The sequence below is a fragment of the Geotrypetes seraphini genome, chromosome 8 (assembly GCF_902459505.1).
Source record: "Geotrypetes seraphini chromosome 8, aGeoSer1.1, whole genome shotgun sequence".
In the NCBI taxonomy this organism is placed as follows: Eukaryota; Metazoa; Chordata; class Amphibia; order Gymnophiona; family Dermophiidae; genus Geotrypetes; species Geotrypetes seraphini.
In genome coordinates, this window is record NC_047091.1 from 127,929,284 (window position 1) to 127,947,233 (window position 17,950).

A 17,950-nucleotide genomic window follows, 5' to 3' on the forward strand; every position below is an offset into this window, starting at 1 on the left:
GCTATACTGATTTTTTAAATTACACCACTCAGACACAATGAAAATTTTTTATTAAAAAATGTAACAGAAATGTGTGAGCAATGGAATCCTTTAAATCTTTCTTGGTGGAGGAAGAGTCCAAACTATTAAAATGATGATATTGCCTGTGGTTTGTTATCAAATGAGTATGATACCAGTTTTTTTTTAGGGGTCCTTTTATAAAAAGTTAAATGGTATTCTTACAAAATTTGTTTGCCTGGGTAAAATGCCTAGAATTGCCTTAGTATCTTTACAAAAAACAATTGCAGAGGGTGGGGTAAATTTTCCAAACTTTTGTAGGTATCATCAAGCCTTTATTTTACGCCAGGGTATGTATTAGGTCCTCCCAGAGCTCATGGAAAATATCCCAGATTGGTTGTATTTGGAATGGCGACTCATGTTTCCTATAAACTTATCTCATGTTCTCAGTGTTAAGATGCCTAGAAAATATAAAGAGAACAGAATATTGATGGATACATGAAAAACATTGCGTTATGTTAGTAATTTAACTCCAAACTCAATACACAAATCAACAAATCAATCTTTATGGCTTAACTCCAAGATTCAAATTGAGTTTTAAAATCGTATGGAAGCATTGGATTATTGCAGGTATACAGATTCTAAGTGATGTTATTTTAAATGGTAAACTGCTTGATTTTTCACAGTTGCAACATAAATATGGTCTAAACAAAACACAAAGCTTTAAATGGTTGCAGCTGAAGCAGGAGGGGTTCCCTGAATGGAAAAATCTTAACAATCAGTATAGTCTGGAATTCTTATGCTTTCAGGCGGATTTCTTGGGACACCAGGCCACACAGTGGTATAAACTGATATCTGGATTTATGAATAAAAACCCAAAGACTGGTCTTAGAGACATTTGGAGCATTGAGATTAAGCATCAAATTTCTGCGTCTCAATGGCCACGAATTTGGTGTCTGCATCTATGAGACAAACTTGGTTCTTTTTGTTACATAGAGCATTTTGGACCCCAGTTAGATTACAGAAGTTGGATAGCTCTAAGTCTAATAGATGCTGGCATTGTAATCTGGAAGCAGGGACTCTAGATCATCTATTATTTTTTTGTCCCTGCCTTTTGGAAATCAATTTGGTCTCAAATAAATTATTAGAAAACCATGTAGCTCTATCATATGAAACAATTCTATTTGGGACGTCAATGAGAATAAAAAGTCAAATTTCATCAAGTAATAATAAACTTCTATTGATAATGACAGGAATCGCCATTCAACATATCACCAGAAATTGGAAAAATTACACTAGACTTAATTACACCTTCTGGTGGAATTCGTTGTGCCATATATATAAAATGGAAAGAACAATTGCTATACAAAAAGGGAATTATAATAATTTTTAAAAAAATTGGGGGCCATTGATAACTTATTGTAATGATTAGATGTCTTTTTAACACTGAAAGTATAATTATAATTATGAGAAGGGGAATGGAATATAGTTATAATACAGGTTTATAATCAATATTTATGAATATAACACATGTATGATTTTTTTTTTTTTTTTTTTTTAATTTTATTTATTAATTTTCCATTCTTACAACAACTGAATCACAATTAATATAATTAAATATTATATATCATTGTATCTATCATTAATACATCCAGACTTATAAACATTATATATTATAAATTATATATAATCATAAATTATAAATCCCTCCCCTTTCTCCCAATTCATATTTCCAAAAATTATATATATCCCACCCCATTCCTATATAATTACTATCAATGTGCCAAGAAGTCTAATCATTAGAATAATTAGTCAATGGTTGCCAAATTTTTTCAAAATTGTGAAGATTCCCTTGTTGTAATGCTAATACTTTTTCCATTTTGTAGATGTGACAAACAGAGTTCCACCAGAACGTATAATTCAGTTTAGTATAATCCTTCTAATTTTGAGTGATTTGTTGCATGGCGACTCCTGTCAATATTAGTAGCAGCTTGTTATTATTTGCTGAGATCGGACTCTGAGTTCTCATTGCAGTGCCAAATATTATGGTATCATATGAGAGTCCTACATGATTTTCTAATAATTTGTTAATTTGGGGCCAAATCAAATTCCAGAAAGCATTTACACAGGGACAGAAAAAAATTAAGTGGTCTAACGTCCCTACTTCTATTTTACAATGCCAGCATCTATTGGATCTAGTACTATCTATTTTTTGCAAGCGCGTAGGGGTCCATAACACTCTATGTAACAAGAACATCCATGTTTGATTCATAGATGCTGACCTTGTAGACCTTAATCTCCAGGACCAAAATCGTGGCCATTGAGACGCAGAAATTGTCTGTCCAATCTCAATACTCCAAATATCCCTAAGACCAGTTTTCTTTTTTTTATTTAAAAATCCATATATTAATTTATACCATTTTGCGGCTTGGTGACCCAAAAAATCCGTCTGGAAACATAAAATCTGCAGACTATAATGAGTAGTAAGATTTTTCCATTCAGGGAACCCTTCCTGAATGGCCTGCTTCAATTGCATCCATTTAAAATATTGTGTTTTATTTAAACCAAATTTATTTTGCAATTGTGAAAAACTAAGCAGAGAACCTTCAGAAATGACATCATTCAAAGTTCGTATTCCTGCACTTATCCAATGTTTCCAGACGATCTTAAATCCGCCAATCTTGATCCTGGAGTTTACCCAAATAGACTGATTTAGTGATTTACAAATTGGTTCTGTTGATAGGTTATTTATATATCTTAATGTTTTCCAAGTGTCTAATAAAATTCTGTTATCTTTGTATTTTCTAGGCATTGTTATACTAATTAAATGATCTAAATGTATTGGGAACAAGAGCCGCCATTCTAAATATAGCCAATCTGGTACATTCTCCATGAGATCTGGGAGGATCCAATACATACCCTGTCTTAGAATATAGGCTTGATGGTACCTATAAAAATTTGGAAAATTTACCCCTCCCTCCACAATTGGTCTTTGTAAAGATACTAAAGCAATTCTGGGTCTTTTCCCAAACCAAACAAATTTTGTAATAATATTGTTTAATTTTTTATAAAAGGACCCCTGAAAAAATATTGGTATCATACTCATTTGATAACAAACCACAGGCAATATCATCATTTTAATAGTTTGAACTCTTCCCCACCATGAAAGATGTAAAGGATTCCATTGTTCACACATTTCTGTAATTTTTTTCAATAAAAGTTTTTCATTTTCTTTGACTGTATCATCAATTGTATTTTTGATCATAATTCCTAAATATTTTAATCCTTCCTCTTTCCAAATAAATGAATATGAATCAAATAATCCTTTGGTACAGTGAACATTAATTGGAAGAATTTCTGATTTACTCCAATTAATTTTATATCCAGAAAATTTTCCAAATTCCTCTAGAAGATTAAGTAAACTTGGAATAGTATTCCCAGGTTCTCTCAAATATAATAAGATATCATCTGCATATGCAGAAAGTTTATATTCCCAGTTAGAAAATGGGATTCCCTTTATCTCCTTAGTTTGATTAATTGCAATTAACAAGGGTTCTAAAACAATATCAAAAAGTAAGGGAGACAAAGGACATCCTTGTCTAACTCCCCTTTGCAAGTTAAATCTATCTGATAAATTGTTATTTATATATAATCTTGCACCAGGAGAGCTATTCAAAGTTTGAATCATTTTAATAAAACCGGGACCTAATCCAAACCATTCTAGAGCTTGATACATAAATTTCCATTCTACTCTATCAAATGCTTTTTCTGCATCTAAAGATACCATAAAAGCTGGATCATTCATTGTTTTTGCTAAATTTAAAGAATGAAATGCTAATCTAGTATTGTGTGATGAATGTCTTTTAGCAATAAATCCTGTTTGGTGTACATCAATAATGAAAGGAAGAGCTTTTGCCAATCTTATTGCTAATACTTTAGAAATTAATTTACCATCTACATTTAATAAGGAAATAGGCCTGTAATTTGAAACCAAAGTAGGATCTTTGTTTGGTTTTGGTAAGACAATAATTAGTGAGTCAGCCATAGTACCTGATATATTTCCATTATTCATTTGATATTGATACAATTTTAATAGATATGGTAAAATAATGTTTTGAAATGATTTATAAAATTCAACCGTATAACCATCACCACCCGGAGCGGATCCAACTCTAAGAGACTTCAATGCTGATTCTATTTCTTTTAAAGATATAGGTTCTTCTAAACTTCTTTTTATATGATCTGGAACATTTGGTCCAATAAATGAATTTAAAAAATTTAGTCCATCTCGTTCTTTATTTTCATAAGATTCAGAAGAATATAAATCTTTATAAAAATCAAGAAACTGTGTTAAAATGTCTTTATTGTTGGTGTGTGTATTACCTTGTATATCTTTTATTGCAATAATCTTGGATTTTCTTTTTTTTGCTTTAAGAAAATTTGCTAATAATTTTCCAGCTTTATTTGAGTTTCCGTAAAATTGAACTTGTCTATTAAATAAATCTTTCCTCACAAATTGAGAGGAAATCTCATTATATTTAACTTTTAGTTTTAGTAAATCTTGTAATGTATTATTTTCCCATTTTTCAATTAATTTATTTTCTAATAATTTAATTTGTTTTCCTAATTCAAGAAAATGTTTTTTTTGTTGTTTATTAATATATGCTGAATATGAAATAATATTCCCTCTCATTGTTGCTTTAAAAGCGTCCCATAAAATCTCAGCATTAATATTATCCGAATTATTAATTTGAAAAAATTCTTGTATTTTTAATTTAAATTCTTCAAGAAAATTTGAGTCCGCTAAAAAAGTATTATTAAATCTCCAGATTGAATTGAAATGTTCAATATCATAATTTTGAATATTAATCCACACACCAGCATGATCCGAAATTATAATAGGATCTATTACTGCTTTTAACACACGCTGCGCTAAGTTATTGGAAACAAATATATAATCAATTCGTGAAAAGGATTTGTGGACTTGAGAACAAAAAGAAAATTCTTGATCATTAAAATGAAGAATACGCCATATATCTACTAAATCACAAGATTGAATCAAATTATCTAAACCTAATGATTTCATAATTCTACTTGGTTTTTTATCCAAAATTGGATCCATTACAGCATTGAAATCTCCTGCTACTATTAAATTAGATGTAGCCAGTGGTAAAAGTAATTGTTGAATCTGTTTGAAAAACTCCATTTGATTGGTATTAGGAGCATATAAATTGAATAAATCCATGGTTGTATTTCCCAGATCCATTTTGATATGCACCCATCTACCTAAGGGGTCATAATTTATTAATTTGAAATTTGCATTACATTTTTTGTTTATCAGAACAGCCACTCCAGCTTTTTTCTTTAAAGCCGGTGCAAATAAACATTTAGAAATCCAACCTCCAGATAATTTTTTAGATTCAATTTCAGAAAGATGGGTCTCTTGAATGAAGTAGATGTCCGCATTTTGATTTTTAAGGAACGATAATATTTTTTTCTTCTTAATAGGATGATTTAAACCATTGACATTCATAGAATAAATTTTTAAATCCATCTTATTTATCATTAAATTTTGTCCAATATTCTATGATAATATACATGATTAGATCTTAGCACAATTAATATATATTGATCCCTATTCCCACCCTCTATTTTCCCTCCCCACCCTCCCGCTATCAATGTTTGACCTGGAACACACATTGGTCATGCAAAACCTAAATCCCCTCCCCCAGGCAACTAATCATTCATAAATTATTTTAAAAATAATCTCTAATTCAATACATTCCATATTTCTTTACCCACCATATTATTCATTTATCCCTTTATTAATAATCCCGTTATATATTATAATTCATATCAATTATAATTGGATAAATCATATTATTTTGAAATTTTAGATATAACTAATATATTACCCCTATAATAATTTTATATATATATATATATGTCTCTAATTCACATATATCAGATATTCATGTATATAAATTAGATATATCTGTTCCTATTAAGACAGTATTAAAAATTTCAATAAAATCATTATTAAACATTTTTAAAATATGAATAGATAATAAATAAAATATATATTTATATCAATAAGATTCTATAATTAATGCCTATGTTATAATGATTTCCCACTCATTTAGTCAATTCCAATTTTTTTTTTCCCCCAATTAATATTAGCAGTAATAAATATGGAAGCAATAATTCTATAAATAGTTTGATATCTATTATTAATAAAATATATATCATACCATCCAGTATATTAATAATAATTTAATTAAAAATTATAAAATGTTTTTTTTGTTTTGGATGGAATAAAATCTATAAATAATTTAATTTATAACATCCAATATATTATAATATTAATTAATTCAAAGATTTTCAAACATTTTAAAAATAATTCATCTGTTAGTAGTCATTGTCTTCTTCTTTCTTTTTTAATCATCTTCTTTTTTCTTATTTTATATTGCATTTTTATTTCCTATCTTCAGATGAAATTTCCCTTTTATTTTTCAGTTTTACAGGATCTTGAAAATCATTGTCTTTTTCTTCTTTTTATCCATCTTCTATTTTTCATATTATCTTGTATTTTTTCTTTTCTTCTTCAGTTGAGAATTGTTTTTAATCAGTTTTTTCAAGTTAACATTGGTTCCTCTTGTGTCAAAAATTCTTTTAGTTTTGCAGGATCTTGAAAATATATGGATTTATTCCCAGTGGACACTCTCGTTGTAGACGGATAATATAGTCCATACATGTATCCCTTTTCTTTTAATTGCTGTCTGAATGTGAGAAATTGTTTCCTTATATTTGCAGTGTATTTGGCGAAGTCTGGAACCAAGATTAATTTAGATCCTTTATAATTTAGGTTTTTATTTGCTTTTGCAACCTTTAAGATTTCCAAAGCTTGTTGGTATCTTAATACTTTGAAGATTAAGGGTCTAGGAGTAGTCTGATTTACTGGTTTTCTTGTGGGGATTCTGTGGGCACGTTCTATCTCTAACGGCCATTTAGAATTTAGTTGTAGTAGTTTAGGTAAAAGGTTTTCCAGAAACTGTACAGGGTCTTCCCCTTCAAGATTTTCAGCCATACCAAGTATTCTAATGTTCTTTCTTTTCCCTCGGTTCTCCATATCTATCAGTTGATTTTTTAAAGCTGTTACATCTTTTTTTTCTTCTTCACACTTCTGTGTGAAAGTTTCCAACTGTCCGATTTTATCTTCTATCACAGATATTCTCTGCCTGTCAGTTTGAAATTCCTGTTTCAGACTAAGCAGTTCTTCCTTGACCTCTGAAAGTTTGCAGGCATTGTCTGTCAACATGAGTTTAATTTTAAATAGTTCCGTCATGATATCAGATGTTTCAGTTAATTCCTCAGCTTCCAGTGGGATCGGCACACTCGACGGTGACACGGGGGTGATCTTTGACCTTTTCGCCGATGTACACGGCTTTTCAGGCTTTCCCTGTCTCGTCGCAGCCATTTCTTTTGTTGTATTTTATTAATTTTAGCTCGGGTGAGCAAAGTAAAACAGTTATTTTTCTTAAGTTTGTTGCCTGGAAGTGAGGAGCGCCGCGGTTAAGCTGCCATGTTGTGCGCGCTCCAAGCCACGCCCCCGTATGATTTTTTTTTTAATTACAATATTTGTGAGAAGGGTGGGTGGGGGAGGGAGATAATTTATGTATTTAAGATGATAACAGAATGAATTTCAAGTGATGTGTATGATTCAATTGATATAATATTGTATACTTGAAGTAAAATGAAAAATGAGTAAAGAATTGGAAAAAAAAAAAAAAATTACACCACTCAGGGAACCCCTTCTGAATGGCCAACTTCAACTGCAACCACTAATATGCTTGAGTATTTCAGATACCAAATGATTGTTGCAGTCGTGAAAAATCAAGCATTTTTCCATTTGATAGTACATCATCTAATGTGCGTATGCCTGCCACGTGCACTATTGATAATCTAGTAGATGAGCTTCTGCCCACTTGAAGAGGTCAGCTACTTCCTTTGCCACTGGGTGACTCTTCATGCCTCCTTGATGGTTCACATTGACGCTGGTATTGTCTGAAAGAACTTGGACTGCTTGCTCTTAAGAAGCTGCTGAACTGCCAATAGGGCAAGCTGGACAATCCTGGTTCCAGCTTGTTGATCAACCAACTGAGCTTCTTCCAGCATCCAAAGCCCTTGCGCTATCTGACAGAGACAGTGAGTCCCTCAGCCTAACTTTAGATCAGAAAAAGAATGATTAAGGGCAATAGAGTGTTCCACTAAAAGGGCTTCCAAACTTTTCTTCCTGATATTAAATCTGTACTAAATTGTATCTCTTTAAATTATACTGTAAGTCGCCCATAGTGTGACTCATAAATCCCAGATTAGGTCTGTGTTTAATTATGTGGATCTTAATCTTCTTTATGGTCTTCCCAATATAAAAAAGAGAGCAAGAACAAATTACAACGTATATAACATTGTTGGTGTTACAACAGAGAGGATAAACCCAATTTGTATGGGGATGTACAAATTCTGCAACAGAGAACATAGAAGCACATATTAAAAATGCATTACAGTGGAAATGACCCTATTATTTGTTTTCTGTATAGGAGCTGGTAATGCAGAGTGCAATTATTTCTTTAACTAGTCATTAAGCCCGTTACATTAACGGGTGCTAGAATATATGTCTGTCTGTCTTTCTTTCTGTCTCTCTTCCTCCCACTGTCTCTCTCTCTCCCTGGCCCCCTTTCTCTGTCTGTCTTTCTGTCCCTCTACCTGCCCCTGTGTCTTTCTTCCTTTGTTTCTGTCTCCCTCCCTCCCGCTGTCTGTCATTTTTTCCCTCCATTTCCCTGTGTAGCAGCATTTCCACCCCACTTCCCTGTGCAGCAGCAACAGCATTTCCCTCCTTCCCCCCCCAACTTTCCTGTGCAGAAGCAGCAGTGGTATTTCCCTTCCCCTCCAGGTCCCTGTGCAGCAGTGGCAGTATTTCACCCCACCTCCCTTTCCCTTCTCTTACCGCGATCTGGCCTGCTCCATTCGGCCCCTCCCCTTCTTTTACTGCGTTGTCCTGTTCGATCTGGCCTGCTCCTGACCCTCCCATCCGACCCTCTCACCGCCGACAAACCTCCCAGCTCCAGCAGCGTCCGCAGCACTTTAAACATGCTGCTTCACGGCCTTCTACTGCCTATTTCCTCTGCCGCGTCTGTCTCCGATGATGTCAGCTTATGGAGGAAATCGGCAGTAGAAGGCCGCGAAGCAGCGTGTTTAAAGTTATGCGGACACTGCTGGAGCCAGGAGGTTTGTGGAGGGTCAACGGGCGAAGCGAGGCTGCTCTCCACCACTACAACAAATTCTCAGTTGCTGCCACTTGAATGCAAGCTGCCTCTTGGAGTATGGTGAAGGACGTTTGGCCCAGAGCTCCCGTATAATCAAACCACCTGAAATTCAAGCACATAGACTCTTTTTCTCAGAACTGCTCCGGCCAAAGTTTTTCTTTTAAGTTTAAAAGTGCCGCCCACCTCTCACAATCCCCACCAGCGTCGGAAGCCTTCTCCAACGCTGGTACGGCTCGTGAGAGGAGCCGACACCATGGCTTTTAATCTTGCTTGAAGAGGTGGAGAGCAGGGAGTCCAGCGCTGCCGGCCAGTCCTGGCGGTCACAGAGAGCGGGAGCGATGTTTGCGCGCATGCCCTCTCCTGCCGCCACAGACATACTGATCACAGATCAGTGATCACAGAACACGCAGGTTAAGACTGCATGCGCGGCTAGGGTTTTATTATATAGGATGTTTCTCTCTGGAGTAAGCTATTGTTAAAAGTTTGTGTCTGCTCACAGTTTTGACCCTCTGTATACCTGTATTAATACACCTGGGTGGGTATCTTAAAGGAATGGATCGAGTACATCCTGATTTGGTGTGTACCCTAAAGTTGTGAAGGCCACTGGACATAGTAACAGTGGTTAACGTAGCTGGTTTTAAAAAAGATTTGGACAAGTTCCTGGAGGAATAGTCCATAGTCTGCTATTGAGACAGACATGGGGGAAGCCACTGCTTGCCCTGGATTGGTAGTATGGAATGTTGCTATTTGGGTTTTTGCCAGGTACCTGTAACCTGGTTTGGCTGCTGAGGACACAGGATACTGGGCTAGATGGACCATTGGTCTGACCCATTATGGTATTCTTATGTAGCATGATTGAACAAAGAAGTAATATAAAAAAGAAAAATTTGGGAGCGCCTTTACTAGAACACTGTACTGTCCTTAATAATTCCATTTCTGATCTTGTTTTTGAAGTGATCAAGCCATCATGGTATGGTGGCAATACTGATACGATTTTATTACAGAAAGAACAGCATCTCTTTTTTTTTTAGTTCAATAATATTATGCCAGTAGGTTTAAATAATGAAATTGATTTGATAGTATTTTTATAAAATTAATTTAATTTTAAACAATATAGATTTATTTTTGTGAAAGTCACATATAATTAGGATTTTTTTCGTTAATCACACAATATGATGGTGCAAGATAACATGTGATATGCCAAAATACTTTTTATGTTTCTAAACATTACATTTTGAATAGAATATTTGAATAAAGAACACTTAAGGGGGAATTCATCAAGGGAAGCTAACCAATTTAGTGCGTGCTAAATGTTAAGATGCCCATTATATTTCTATTGAACCTTCCAAACCACAGGAGAGTGAGAAATACTGGCTAGTTCTAGGATGCACAGGTCTCCTATAGGGCAATGTCACAGTTTATAGTAGCTCTCAGTCTCCATCTGCTGGTAGAAAAGTATAACCAGCTTGTTGGGATTGGTTTGGAGGGACGACTGGAAGAGAATCCCTTAAGGAACTGGTAGGGCTACAGGAAGTGTAATGGGTTAAGAAGCATTGGCAACTTACTGACTGAATTGAAAATAAGACTACATCTATTAACTCAAAGAACTGGATTATGATGAACATCTATAAAGAAAAAATAGAAGTATAGAGAAAAACTCAGCATGGGTAGAGTAAAGCAAAGAAACATCCATAGCTGAAAAATTACTCCAAGGAATTCAGGAATTCTGGCAGCACTCCCCCAGTTAACTCTAATGTTCCTCTTAGATGTGTCCTAAAGAGTACCCAAGGAACAGATCCTATTCACCTTATGAGATAGAAGAACCATTTTGAGCTCCTCCAGAAGACCATAAGCCAATTTAGCTCCTCCAAATGAAGATAGAAGCTTTCTTGCTGTCTGCTGGGCCTGTTTGCGAACACGCCAGGTGCGATTTAGCAGTACAGTAATCAGCATTCGATGGTACTGCCTGAAATTAGGACAAAAGAATAGTAAGTATAAATGTTGACCGACTTTAATGAGTACAGCAGCTAACTTTGGAATACTGTCTACAAACACCTGTTTCTGAATTAGATAATACTTACTTCTAGATACATACCTAAAAGTGGCATAGCAGGTAATAGTCCCACTGTGGACTGCACTACATATCCCAAGTTACTTTTACCAGGAAAGTATGGCTAGGAGCATAGCTAGGACTTTGGAGATCTGCATTCTAATCCCCTTCCCCACTGTCTACTTTATGACCCTGAGAAACTTAACTTATGCTCCAATTGTGAATTCTTTGGGGAAAGGTGCACCGTCATTTAGCATTATGTGAACTAACAGCACTACAAATTTATTATGCAAAATAAATGGTAAGTTCAAACATATTCACATAGATTATTATGCAAATATTTTGACAAAACAGCCCCCTAAACTAATCAAATCTCTGGTTCCATTCACTTGAGATGCTCATCTCTCAAATTCTGTGCCCTCTTCTATCGGGAGCCTATCTTTCCTTCAACTCATTCTCCACCCCCCTCCTTCCTTTCAGTTGCTCATTCCTTTACCTTCCTATCTTCTCAATATTTTATCTAATCCTCCATATATTTCCCCTTTCTTTCATCCTCTCACACAATCTCCTACACCTTCTTCCCATACCCACCCCTATCAGTACAGAGACTGCCACACTGAATGTATACAGCTAGATCCCTTCTAGTCTTCGGTATACATTCCACTTGTTCAGCAAAATGTATATGCAGATTCCAATGTTCTTTAGCAGCTGAATAGTGTCCATGATCAGTCTAGCATATGTCTCTCTACCACCCCCATTTTTCCTATGTTCCTCCTCTAGTCTTCTATCCATCTCATCCTAGTATCCATATTTTTATCTTATCCACTAGATATCAAAAGAGAGCAGCAACTGGCCTTCAAATGGAAACAGAGTACAGTCGACTCTGCTTAAGTGCAAGGCCTCCGGACCAGACCACCAAGTGCACTTAAGCGGAGTGTGCGCTTAATAGGAGTACCAGTTTTTAGTCAGGCGGTCGTTTAGCCAGTATCGGCAGCTACCTGGGGTGATGGCGGCAACAGCAAGCAGTGCTGAGAGGAAGGTGCTGGTGAGTGCTCGGCGCGCTGGCGTAGGTCTCCCGTCTACTTGCTGCCTAGGACGGCTCGCGATGCTGTGACGTTCCCGGGAGGGGGGGTGGGGGGATAGTAAATGCGGTGCAATAAATACAGAGGATCCATGATTGCATTTAACCGGAGTAAATGTAATGTGAAAGAATAGAAACATAGAAGATGACGGCAGAAAAGGGCTATAGCCCATCAAGTCTGCCCACCCTACTGTCCCTTCCTCTTAAGTCTATACCTAGTGACTATTTATTCAGATTGACTCTCTTAGGGATCCCCTATAGGCATCCCATTTATTTTTAAAGTCCCATTTATTCTTAAAGTCCAACACGATGCAGGTCTCGATCATCCCATCAAGTCTGCTGACCCATCCTCTTAAGTCTATACATAGCGACTGATGTTCCAGTTCGACCCTCGTAGGGATCCCACATAGGTATCCCATTTATTCTTAAAGTCCAGCACGCTGCTGGCCTCGATCACCTGCGCTGGAAGCTCATTCCAATGGTCAACTACTCTTTCTGTGAAAAAGTACTTCCTGATGTCGCCATAAAATTTCCCGCCCCTGAGTTTGAGCGGATGCCCTTTGGTGACAGAGGGTCCCCTGAGAAAGAAGATATCATCTTCCACCTCGATACGTCCTGTGATGTATTTAAATGTCTCAATCATGTCTCCCCTCTCCCTACGTTCTTCTAGAGTGTAGAGCTGTAGTTTGTTTAGTCTCTCCTTGTACAAGAGACCTTTGAGACCCGAGATCTTCCTGGTGGCCATCCGTTGAACCGACTCGATTCTAAGCACATCTTTACGGTAATGTGGCCTCCAGAATTGTACACAGTATTCCAGATAAGGTCTCACCATGGTTCTGTACAATGGCATTATGACTTCAGGCTTCTTGCTGACAAAGCTTCTACTGATACATCCCATCATCTGCCTTGCTTTAGATGAAGCCTTCTCCACTTGATTGGAAGTTTTCATATCTGCACTGATGATTACTCCTAGATCTCGTTCCGCCGAAGTACTAGTTAAAGTTTCTCCATTCAAGGTGTAATTTCTGCATGGATTACCGCTACCGAGGTGCATAACCTTACATTTCCCTGCGTTGAAGCCCAGCTGCCAGGTCGAGGACCATCTTTCCAATGTAAGCAGGTCCTGTGCCATACTATCCTGTAAATTACATTCACTTACTGTATTGCATAGTTTAGCGTCGTCGGCGAATAATGTTATTTTACCCTGAAGCCCCTGAGTCAGATCCCCTATGAATATGTTGAAAAGGAGTGGGCCCAGGACTGAACCCTGCGGTACTCCGCTGGTCACCTCCGATGTTTTAGAGATGGTACCGTTAACCATTACCCTTTGAAGTCTTCCACTTAGCCAATCATTGACCCAAGTAGTTAGTGTTTCTCCTAACCCCATCGATTTCATTTTGCTCAACAGCCTGCGGTGTGGAACGCTATCAAATGCTTTACTGAAATCCAGGTACACGATGTCCATAGACTCTCCCAAGTCTAGCTTCCTTGTCACCCAGTCAAAGAAGCTGATGAGATTGGATTGGCAGGACCTACCCTTGGTGAATCCATGTTGATTGGGATCCCGTAGATTCCCCTCATACAGGATCGTGTATGAGGTGGGACCTATGACATCAGTGTGCATAAGCGGATTGTGTGCTTATCAGAAGTGCAAATATCCAGAGTTTACGTCTATTGACTTTAATATACAAAAAAAAATGGGACCTTGGTGATCAGGTGCAGATTACTGGAGCATGCGCTTATCCAACGTACACTTAGGTGAAGTCGACTGTACAAGCATGTGTGTTTTTTTAAATTTTGTATCCATTGTTTTTAACTTTGTTAACCGCCTTCATTTGACTACAATTGTTAAGAAATGCGGTATTTCAAATAAATTAACTGTAACTGTTTTCAATCTCTTAGTCTACTCTTCTTACTCCCTTATGCGCTGCTTCAGTATAGAAATGTGTCAGTGGCAATAACCAAGAATCTAGAGAATGTGCTGCAACAAATCCTCATCCTTTAACCATGACTGAAAAAACAGTAAGTGTTGTTATGGCACACTGGCTTGTACATCCCTACCTGCTTTTCAGGCCACACCAGACATGAACCTTGATCACATGCATTTCATATATCTCTATTGTGAGCACCAGTGAACCCATCAGAGTACACATTTCCAGCAACATTATTCTGAACAAGGACAAAAGAATAAAACATGAGAGAAAATCTGTACATACTGCATTCTCTTATCTGGGAGTCTATGAATCTGGTCCATCAAGAGCCTCTCAGTGAGTTGTAAGACTGTACACAGTGCTGTGTGAAAGAAAAGTGAAAGAATAAGTGACTCAATTTATATTCCAACTACTCTTAGCAACATCTAAAGAGTTTCCAGTATTAAGTTTGATTTCATGACAGTTTCATGGACAGTCGGTGGCAGGGATAAAAAAAATATATTTTTTAAAAATGTGGATGGCACTCAAAGTTTTTATGTACTGGGTTGTGTGTGGGGAGAGGGATGTTCTATACTAGTGCTGCCCGATTCAGGGGAAAAAATTTGATTCGATTCAGCCTATTCAATTGGTTTTTCGATTCGATTTTCCTGCCCAATGGGGGTTTGTTTTTTGTTTGTTTGTTTTTTCAAACAGCCTCTTCACCCCCTTTGCCTTCTCCTAACCACACTGGCACTGTGGTGTAAACAAAATAAACAAACAAAAAGAATTTTCCTCTCTCTGTTAAATCCTAGCTCACGTTTGCGGTCTAACACCAGCTCTGGCAGGATACACATTTCAAATCTGACATATTGTAATCACAAAACAGAAAATAAAATTAGTTTTTCTACCTTTTGTTGTCTGGTCATTATTCAAATTTTGTTGGTCTCAGGCTCTGGTTGTCTTCTGATAACTTGCTTGCCAGGGTCTCCTTCTTTCTTCTTTCTCCCTGCTAACCATCCATCTTCTATCTCTGTCCTCCCCTTCCTTTTCCCTTCCCTCCCCTGGAGGTCTGGCATCTTTCCTTTTTTTTTGTCTCCCTCCACAGATCCACCTTTTCTCAGCTACCCTTTCATCCAGCATCTTTCCCTCCTTCCCCCACTACCCCAGGGTCCACTATCTCTCCCTTTCTTTTCCCAACTACCCTCCTATCCAGTATCTTTATCCCCCCCTCCACACAATCCCTTGCATCCAACTTCTCTCCCTTTCTGTTTCTTCCCTCCCTAAATCCCATTGTCCATCATCTCTTTCCCTCTCCTCTATTTTCAGACCCATTTCTTCCTCCCCAAAGTCCGGCATATGCACATCTCTTTGAACCCCCCTTCCCTCCCTCTGTGTACTTCTATACCAGGGCCCCCTCCCCTGAAGGTCTGTCCCCCCTTGAAGGCCTGCACCCCACCCCTAAAGGCCTGTGCCACCATCCCTGAAGGCCTGTTTCCCCTTGAAGGCTTGTCCCCCCCTTAAAGGTCTGCATCCCACCCCTGAAGGCCTGCCTGTCCCCCCTGAAGGCCTGCCTGTCTCCCCTGAAGGCCTGTCCCCCCCCTTTGAAGGTAAGGTTATAGAGATAGGATTAGAGGTATATTATAAAATTAGTCAGAGACCACCGCTCAGGCAGTGGGCCTGATGGGCTGCGGCGGGAGCGGACCGCTGGGCGAGATGGACCTCTGGTCTGCCCCAGCGGAGGCAACTTCTTATGTTCTTATGAAGGCCTGCCTCCCCCCTTTGAAGGCCTGTCTCCCCCCCTTGAAGGCATATCCCACCCCTGAAGGCCTGCCTGTCCCCCCTTGAAGGCCTGTCCCCCCCTTTGAAGGCCTGCCTCCCCCCTTGAAGGCTTATCCCACCCCTGCAGGCCTGCCTGTCCCCCCCTTGAAGACCTGTCCCCCACCTTTGAAGACCTCCCTGCCTGTCCCACCCCGAAGGACTGCTCACTCCCCCCGGAAGGCCTGCGTGTTCCCCCTGACCTCCCACTGGGGTCCGGCTTCCCCCCTGGCCTCCCCGCATTGTTAACCTTCGAGGAACAGCCTGCAAACAAGATCGCGGTGTTAGGTTCAGGAGGGGCGGGACCGCAACAGAGAAAACAGCTCCGAAGAAGTACAAAGATCGCTAGCACCACGATCTTGTTTGCAGGCTGTTCCTGGAAGGTAAACAGTGCGGGGAGGCCAGGGGGGGAAGTGGGAGGCCATGGGGGTGGAAGTCGGACGCCGGTGGGGAAGCCAACAGCAGCACTTCCCAACTGACCCTATCCCTCGCCCTCTAAAGTAGGTGCGGCAGCTGCTTGCCAGCAAGAGCAGCGCTGCCGCTCCTGCTTTAGAGGACGAGGGGGGGAGGGTCAGGGAATCGGGAAGCCAATTTTTTTTTTTTTAACTGATTCGAATCGATTCACCCGAAGTGAATCGGTGAACCAATTCGAATCGTGAATCGGGTAGCACTATTCTATACATCCACACATGCATACTTACCATATACATTTGAATATTAACTAGTCCGAATATAAAATGAGGTAACCTTTTTTCTTCCAAAAAGGGGGAGAAAAAGGTTGGCTTGAGTATAAACCAAGGGTTTATATTCAAGTATAAGTATTGGTACAGTGGTGAGCTAGGACAGAAGCAATCCCTCCCTGGCCAATCTAGGCCGGCTTTGTGCCCCTCCCCTATGCCTTCCTTGAGCCCTGGTGTTCCAGCGGTGAGCTGGGACATAAGTGACCCCTCCCATGCCCTGTCCCGGACAGTTCTGCACCCCCACATTCCCCTCCTCAACTAGTTGTAGGCCTACCCCAGGCCTTGAGCTTTGATGATTCAGTGCTGAGCTGGGACAGGAACGACCCCTCCAGTGTCCTGCCTGGCTGGTTCCGCACTATCCCACCTCCCTACGCCCTGGTGGTCCAGCAGTGAACCAGGGCAGGAGCAATCCTCCTGTGCTCCTGCCCCGTGCAGAACTATTAAAGGAATTGGCTGCTATGAGTTCCCATGGCAACCTTGCGAGACCATAGGAACTCATGGTAGCTATTTTCTTTAACAGCTCTGCACTGGACAGGAGTATAGAAGGATCGTTCCTGCCATGGTTCACCACTGGACTACCAGGGAGTGCAAGGTAGGCTTTTTCAGGTGTAGGAGGCAAAAGGAAGGTGGGGTGATATGGAGCTGGCTGGAACAGGATAGGCGAGCGGTCACTACTGTACGACCAGGGCTCAAGGCAGGCCTGCAACAGGTCCAGGAAGGGGGTGAGGGGTGCACAGCTGGATGACTCGAATATAAACTGAGACCCCCATTTTTGGGCCATTTTGTTTGGCCCTAAAATCTTGATTTATATTAGAGTATATACGGTAAGTCTTTTTATGCCTTTGGCTTCTTCTCTTGGTCTAGGACCAGTGCTCTTCCACACTTCAGCTTTCACTCCCTTCATCCATGCTAGACTAAGGTCTCCAATGTACTTTCTTACTCCAGCAAATGCTACCTCCCCCAGCCCTGTGCCAACACTCTCTCTCTCACCCAGGCTTCCAATGCTCCTCCCCACCCCAGCACCTGCTTCTCTT

General features: G+C 39.0%; 1 protein-coding gene across 2 annotated transcripts in view; it reads right to left on the reverse strand.

Moving 5' to 3' along the window:
• The window catches only part of GCN1 (GCN1 activator of EIF2AK4), a 324,708-nt gene that overhangs the window by 196,493 nt on the left and 110,265 nt on the right, over positions 1-17,950 (reverse strand). For both annotated transcript variants that reach the window (XM_033954090.1, XM_033954088.1), the window contains exons 17-18: positions 14,668-14,743; positions 11,127-11,286 (exon numbers count right to left, since the gene is read on the reverse strand). In XM_033954090.1, the coding sequence (XP_033809981.1) occupies positions 11,127-11,286; positions 14,668-14,743 (236 nt within the window). The remainder of the gene's footprint in view (positions 1-11,126; positions 11,287-14,667; positions 14,744-17,950) is intronic.